This window comes from Etheostoma spectabile, chromosome 6 (genome assembly GCF_008692095.1).
Source record: "Etheostoma spectabile isolate EspeVRDwgs_2016 chromosome 6, UIUC_Espe_1.0, whole genome shotgun sequence".
Taxonomy (NCBI): domain Eukaryota; kingdom Metazoa; phylum Chordata; class Actinopteri; order Perciformes; family Percidae; genus Etheostoma; species Etheostoma spectabile.
The window spans coordinates 14,622,673-14,628,932 of record NC_045738.1 but is presented as its reverse complement, the minus strand read 5'-3'; the positions used below and the strand labels follow the sequence as shown (position 1 = coordinate 14,628,932).

Sequence of the window (6,260 nt, the reverse complement as noted above, 5' to 3'; positions counted from 1 at the left end):
CCCCTGCTTTCCTGTATAAGAAGATGCAGCACTCCAGTCACATTCTCCACATTGTGTTGATCTTCACACAGCTGTCTCAGCCTCCAGCCCACATTGGTGAAGGAGAACCCAGATCTTCTAGAAAACATGGACTTCAATGGAACATGGCAGGTTTACTCCCAGGAGAACTACGAGGAGTTCCTCAAGGCCATGGGTGAGCAGTATAACTACATCTACTATCTTTTGTAGCTGAAGACAACGTGGCTATTTTTGATGTGGTTACACCCTTCTAATGTTTAGTAGGCAACAAAGCTTTGCAGTTCAGAGACTAATCAGTCCTTAGTTGTACTGTGCAATTAACAAAACATATGTGCTTTGCTTACCAGAACTCCCAGAAGATATAATTAAGATGGCCAAAGACATTAAGCCAATCACTGAGATCAAGCAGAAAGGCAATGACTTTGTTGTCACCTCCAAGACCCCTGGAAAGTCTGTGACCAATTCCTTTACCGTCGGCAAGGAGGCTGAGATCACCACCATGGACGGCAAGAAGCTCAAGGTTTGTAATTTTAATTTACCTTTATTTTTATGTCACTTTAGTGTTTTAGTATATGATTTTTATGATGCTTATCTAAATTTAGTACAGTATAACTATGTTTGAAGCCAAAATCTGTGTGTAAATATTTTCCAAAAATGGTGAAGTTTAACGTGTCAGTTACGAGCCTACAAGTGTGCCTGTGTCTCATGAACTCCTGCCTGTTTTGGGGGTATTTGTGATATGTATTGTCTCCTCCTTTGATCCGCAGTGCATTGTCAATCTGGAGGGTGGTAAGCTGGTTTGCAATACAGGAAAGTTCTGCCACATCCAAGAGCTTAAGGGAGCAGAGATGGTAGAGGTGTGGTAGCCTATATCTTACCAGAACTCACTCTTTCTGTTTCACATTAATGTATCACAAGCTGAAATAATGTAACGTAGCCTATATGCTATCCATAAATGAAATGTGTTTAATTTTCCCTTATCCCCTTTCAGACTTTGACCATGGGTTCAACAACTCTCATCAGGAAGAGCAAAAAGATGTAAACTTGGCAGTGAAGAAACCAATGTCTATTTAAATAAATTTGTTGCTTAATAAGTGTGGTCTTTTTATGAGTAAATGGCTATCTTTATAGTCCCAACATCCTCATTATGTCTGACAGATGAGCAGTCAACACACACTATGCAGAAAAACAATGGAATAATCTAAAAATCAAACAATGAATAAATGAATACCATGTTAGGTCATGCGTGTGTGCGCGCATGTCCCATCGTGGCTGTGCGTTTGTGCGCATGCGCCGTGTGAAGAGCCCACTTTGACCACGTAGATAGATTGTCGGCTGCAGTAAAGCATCAGGATTTGTGAAAAAAATAGTTGTAGTAAACAAATTCACGGCCGCCAATTAGTAGCAACGGGCCTTTACAAAAATGGCGAGGTACTTGAGGCCACCTAATACATCTCTCTTCGTTAGGAACATCGCCGACGACTCCAGGTATGTTGTTATTTTAACCCTGCAGGCGTACATGCAAGCATGGTTAGGCTAACATAATGCTAGTTAGTTAGCAAACACGACTAAAATGGCTAACCGATGTCAACGTTACGATTGATCCCAATCAGGCTTGGGCAAAAAAAATCGTGGTAGTCCTTTTTTAACCGAATAATACTCTCCCGATAACAGCGTACAACATATAATTAAACACATTCCCCCTGCCTGCATTAAGCTAAGGCTAGGTTAACACCAAGGCTAACAAGAAACTGAGAGACTGTTGTTGCAGGTGACGTCAACGTCACTCCCCCAAACAAGCAAGTTGTTTTTTTAGTTTATGGACGTAAATCAGTAATCTAGCGAGACTACAATTCTAGTCTGCAATGGACATGCATACAGCATGTCTTATTTTCAGCAGTCTATTTTTATGTTAGCCACCAGCGTCAACCTATCTTCAAATGTAGCTACGCCCCCAGTTTAGCCATTAGCGAGTTAGAAATGATTGTAACGTTACCCAATGGTAGCAAACAACAGACGTGCGCCGACACACACCAGTAAAATGTCAAGCTACGGTTACTGTCCATTTTGTGTGTGGAAATACAAGAGAATACAAAATGCCTTATGAAACGGACAATAAAAGACAGGGTCAAGCAGGACAGGAGAAATATAAACAGAAGCCCTTTTCTGGTATCTACTTTTGGTATTTATTGCCTCACCTTTTTGAGCCTTTTCCTCTAAAATATTTTTAAACATTTTGATTTATTTTAATCTCTAAAACTCAAGGATGACTGAATTATTTGAATTGCAAAAAGCATTTCCCATTGCATTGTCCATTATCACAGCCCTAAAAAAAAAAAGCCAATTACGTGTGTGTGTATTGATATCTTTATAAGAATACTTATTTTAAGGCCATGCAGATAGTTTTGTATTTATGTTCCAATGAGTTTGAGCTATCCATTTCTGAAACTCCTTTTACCACCTCAATATGTTAATTTCATTTTGTCCTCAAGGAAAAAATACATGTGAAAAAACCCAAAAGCACACAGACATACTCTGCACAGTTTTCATTCAGTTCTGTACAGAAGAAATGGTTCTTGAAAATGTATGTACATAATTCCCCTTATGATGGAAAGTTCACCATTGTTTTCCCCACCAATCAGTATCCCACTTTGATAAGTATTTATATTACATTGCCAGTGCTTTTGAAATGTAACTGTGATAAATTCAGCAAAGCAGCGCCATTTTCTAACCTCTGTGACTTTGCCACCTCTTTTAATCGATGATACATGCCCATTCTAGCTTGTATGGCTGCTGCAGATGTGTGAAGTTGGCTGGCCGGGTTTTTATTTGTACTATTATACCTTTTGAGGAAACTTCCTTCTGAAGTGGGAGAATAATTTGATTTGTCTGCAATTCAGTATTGTCACATGCTGTGCTGGCACAGTCTCTTGTGCATACCTTGCACAATTGGCTCCAGCTAAATTCATATGACAGCCAGCAGAATAAATGTGCTTATTTCATGACACTTTAGGCCAGAGGATTTACGACGTGAGTTTGGTCGTTATGGGCCTATTGTAGATGTCTACATTCCACTTGACTTCTATACACGGCGGGCAAGAGGATTTGCTTACATTCAATATCCTTTATTCTTTTTCATCTTCATTTGGAAGTGTAAGGGATTGCAAAGCATTCAATCTCATTTTTTTGGTTGCAGTTGGTTCAGCGAAACCTCGCCAATGTGTTTTGTTTAATGTAATTGTATTTTCTAAGAATTATTTGTTTCTAATACTTGTTGTATTAAGATTAAAACTTATTCCTAACCAATATTTCTTCTGTTGTTGCCTTAGAATGGTAAAGATACAGTTCTGGAGATCCCACACCAAAGAAAGTTGAAAGGCGGTTGTAGAGTAGATTCAAGCCAAAGACACCCAGGCGACAAGCAATAGTGGAATTGGGAAAATAAAGAGAGAGCAAAAGCATGAAGATACAAAGAGGAGAAAAGAGAGCACCCAGGCTTCCATTTGTCTACCAAAGGGAGGAAAAGCAAAGTGTTTATTGGGCAAAGACAAGCAGGAAACCTCAAGTTCTTCTGCCAAGACAATAAAGATCAAGCTGAAGGTCAAAGGTCAAGCATGTTAAAGGTAACAAGCCAAACATTTTGTATCCTACCAAATCTGATCACCATCAATATTTGTCTTGTCTTAAATTTGAAATCACAAATGGGCCCGTTGATTCCGTTTTATGTTGTTTATTTGCAGAATAAAGACATTTTCTCACTTATTTTTCTGAAATAACTGATCAAATAGTTGTATTTCATAGACTTTAGCTGTCAACGTGTGTTGCAGCCTTTTTGTTGTTGTTTTTCTTTTAGACTGTTGTGCATGTGTGCAACCTTCTCTGTCCCAACTTTCCAAATTACAAAATAAAAGGCCTTAACAATACAGCACGTTTGAAGATGTCCGGGATGCAGAGGACGCTCTTCACAACCTGGATCATAAATGGGTTTGTGGGCGTCAAATCGAGATCCAGTTCGCCCAGGGTGACAGAAAAAGTATGAACAATTTGTATTCCTATCTAAGCAGCACACATTCTGTAAAGCCTCATTCAGCGTTGTTTGGCAGATATGGAGTTCCTAATCACCCAATGTTCTAATGTCAATTTTTTCCGTCAAGCCCCTAACCAGATGAAGACCAAGGAGCGGCATTCCCCTCGCAGCTCCTCCCGCTACGATGATGAGCGGGATAGCCGCCGAAGACGATCCCGGAGCCGCAGCTATGATCGACGCAGATCCCGAAGCCCCTCCTATGAGCGTCGTCCTCGGAGGTCTGAGAGCCCCAGAGAGTGAGTTGTTGGCAACTTTGTTTTTATTGCACTTGCAATAACTTAAAGGTCCAGTGTGTAACATATTTAGTTGTTCACTATCAAAATTGGTGTTGCCCATTCACAAACTTTTCATGAATGTTTATGCTGCGTTCCAGACACAGTTTTTAGCCCGTAAGTTACGGGCGATTTCTAGTCAGCGACATATTTTGGGCTTCATTTAATATAACATAACCTGTAGTAGTACACAATTGTATGTGTATTGATTTGGTTACGATGTGCGGAATTACTTTACGTTGCCTATTTATGTTGTAAATAGTATATATTTATTTCCATTTCTCACTATTAATCACAGTACTGTACAATCACTGTACAGAATCAACAGGGTTCAACAATGTTGTAACAATCTGGTACAAGTTCACATGTAGTAAGTTACAGGTTTGACTGCCGTTCCAGGGCACTTTCACGGGTAGAAGGTTGTGAAAACTCGAATTACGGGTTGCCTGGAACGCAGCGTTACCACCATCATCAATTCCAAGTATTCTTATTGGCTTGAAATTTTACATTTCCATGTGCATGCATTGGTGGAATCATGTGCTCTCTTAAAATACGTTAGCAAGTAAAGGACATACAGGATATACTGCTCCGCCTTTCCCGTTTTTGCTGTCACATGATACACTCACAGGTGTTGCTAATGGGTATCGACGCTTCCCAGCCCCGGCAAGTTTGAAGAATGAAACATGAGGACCGTTTTTTTATTTTTTATTTATTCATTCAGTATACCGATATACAGACAAATAAATCCACTTCAAAAATAAGGAGAACCACACATACCGGTATTCAAAATCCAAATTTCAGGAACAGGAGTATTATTGAAAAGGGCAAGAGACCGGCTTTTTGAAGCTTGAAGGCTACTAGAACTGTAATATTTACTTTGAACTGCGTGGTGCGAGAGAGTTGATTGCAATATATGATCCCAACACTAGATGGGAGAAATTCCTACACATTGGACCCATCCTGGAAATCTTCATTCTACTTTCGTGCAACAGGCCCTAGAAAACTTCTCAAACTGTGTACTTTTTTTTATATTGGTCAAAGTTTTTGTTGATGCATTGTTGCAATTTGCGTTAATATCTGCATAAGGAGTGGGGCCTCTTTCTACAGTAGCCCAGAACGCACAAACAAATAAAACTCTGGCTCTTAAATTGCTTCAAATGGATGCCACTTAATCCTACACACTGAACAAACTATGGCACTGGGAAAAGTAATGTTTTTGTATGAGTACTGAAATGACGTTATCATATTGGCTCCTGTATCAAATATTTTGAATACCCAACATTAGTAATGTTTTAAAGTAAATCCTAAAACTGTGACTTACACAAATGCACCAGTTATTTTTCACTTTCCTCAACATTGCAAGATAGGGAATTTGTGCTGCATTCATGTGGCGTCAGAATAATCGAAAAAAAAAATTCCCGAAAGTTCATAGAAATGGAAATTACAGTGCTTATACCAGATCGGTCCTTTGAGTCCGAGTTCCGGCAGTGCCCGCCTTTCGACCAAGCATCTTAGGTCGGCCAAAATGAAGGCCGCCGGCCCCTCCGGACAACGGCACAGAACACCCCAAACAGACTCGAATCACCGACCTCGCCAGACTGTCCAACGGCCGATTATCTGGTTAGTGTGTCAGGGCCTTAAAAGAGAGAGCATACTGCTTGGTTCGTGTCACAGGAAGCCTTAGCCTACCACTGATTCCATAAGGTGACCCGGGTCCCTCATTATTTTTTGCCAGGCAGTCATCAGTGACGTGCGGTGATGTCAGTAAGAGGCTAGACACTGAGTTATGAAAGCCAGATTACCTCATTTATTGTTTAGGCTAATAATCAAAACAGTAGGCTAAACGTTACGCACACGCACGGTCGATAGCAAGACATTTCCAA

At 40.1% G+C, this 6,260-nt stretch overlaps 2 protein-coding genes and 1 long non-coding RNA gene across 4 annotated transcripts in view; 2 read left to right on the top strand and 1 right to left on the bottom strand.

Moving 5' to 3' along the window:
• Window positions 1-4,465, bottom strand: part of LOC116690494 (uncharacterized) — a 14,474-nt gene extending 10,009 nt beyond the window's left edge. Inside the window, exon 1 of the long non-coding RNA XR_004332269.1 lies at window positions 4,384-4,465. This is a non-coding gene — a long non-coding RNA (uncharacterized LOC116690494). The remainder of the gene's footprint in view (window positions 1-4,383) is intronic.
• On the top strand, window positions 7-1,112 carry fabp10a (fatty acid binding protein 10a, liver basic). Its single transcript, XM_032517499.1, has 4 exons — window positions 7-193; window positions 366-538; window positions 786-875; window positions 1,010-1,112. The coding sequence occupies exons 1-4, from the start codon at window positions 127-129 to the stop codon at window positions 1,058-1,060; spliced, it is 381 nt and encodes a 126-aa protein (XP_032373390.1). The 5' UTR covers window positions 7-126; the 3' UTR covers window positions 1,061-1,112.
• srsf10a (serine and arginine rich splicing factor 10a) overlaps window positions 1,280-6,260 on the top strand; it is a 9,445-nt gene continuing 4,464 nt past the window's right edge. The window contains exons 1-4 of one of the 2 annotated variants that reach the window (XM_032517488.1): window positions 1,280-1,506; window positions 3,032-3,136; window positions 3,948-4,051; window positions 4,173-4,341. In XM_032517488.1, coding sequence (XP_032373379.1) covers window positions 1,442-1,506; window positions 3,032-3,136; window positions 3,948-4,051; window positions 4,173-4,341 — 443 coding nt within the window. In that variant the 5' untranslated portion in view covers window positions 1,280-1,441. Of the gene's footprint in view, window positions 1,507-3,031; window positions 3,137-3,347; window positions 3,661-3,947; window positions 4,052-4,172; window positions 4,342-6,260 lie in introns of both variants that reach the window. The other variant, XM_032517489.1, reaches the window with a different exon arrangement.

What these genes read in the sequence shown, in the direction of transcription:
- fabp10a (XM_032517499.1), top strand. Translation starts at nt 127, where the DNA reads ATGGACTTCAATGGAACATGGCAGGTTTACTCCCAGGAGAACTACGAG. An exon ending in GGAGTTCCTCAAGGCCATGG is followed by an intron (nt 194 to 365) that starts GTGAGCAGTATA and finishes TTTGCTTACCAG; the next exon opens with AACTCCCAGAAGATATAATT. An exon ending in TGGACGGCAAGAAGCTCAAG is followed by an intron (nt 539 to 785) that starts GTTTGTAATTTT and finishes TTTGATCCGCAG; the next exon opens with TGCATTGTCAATCTGGAGGG.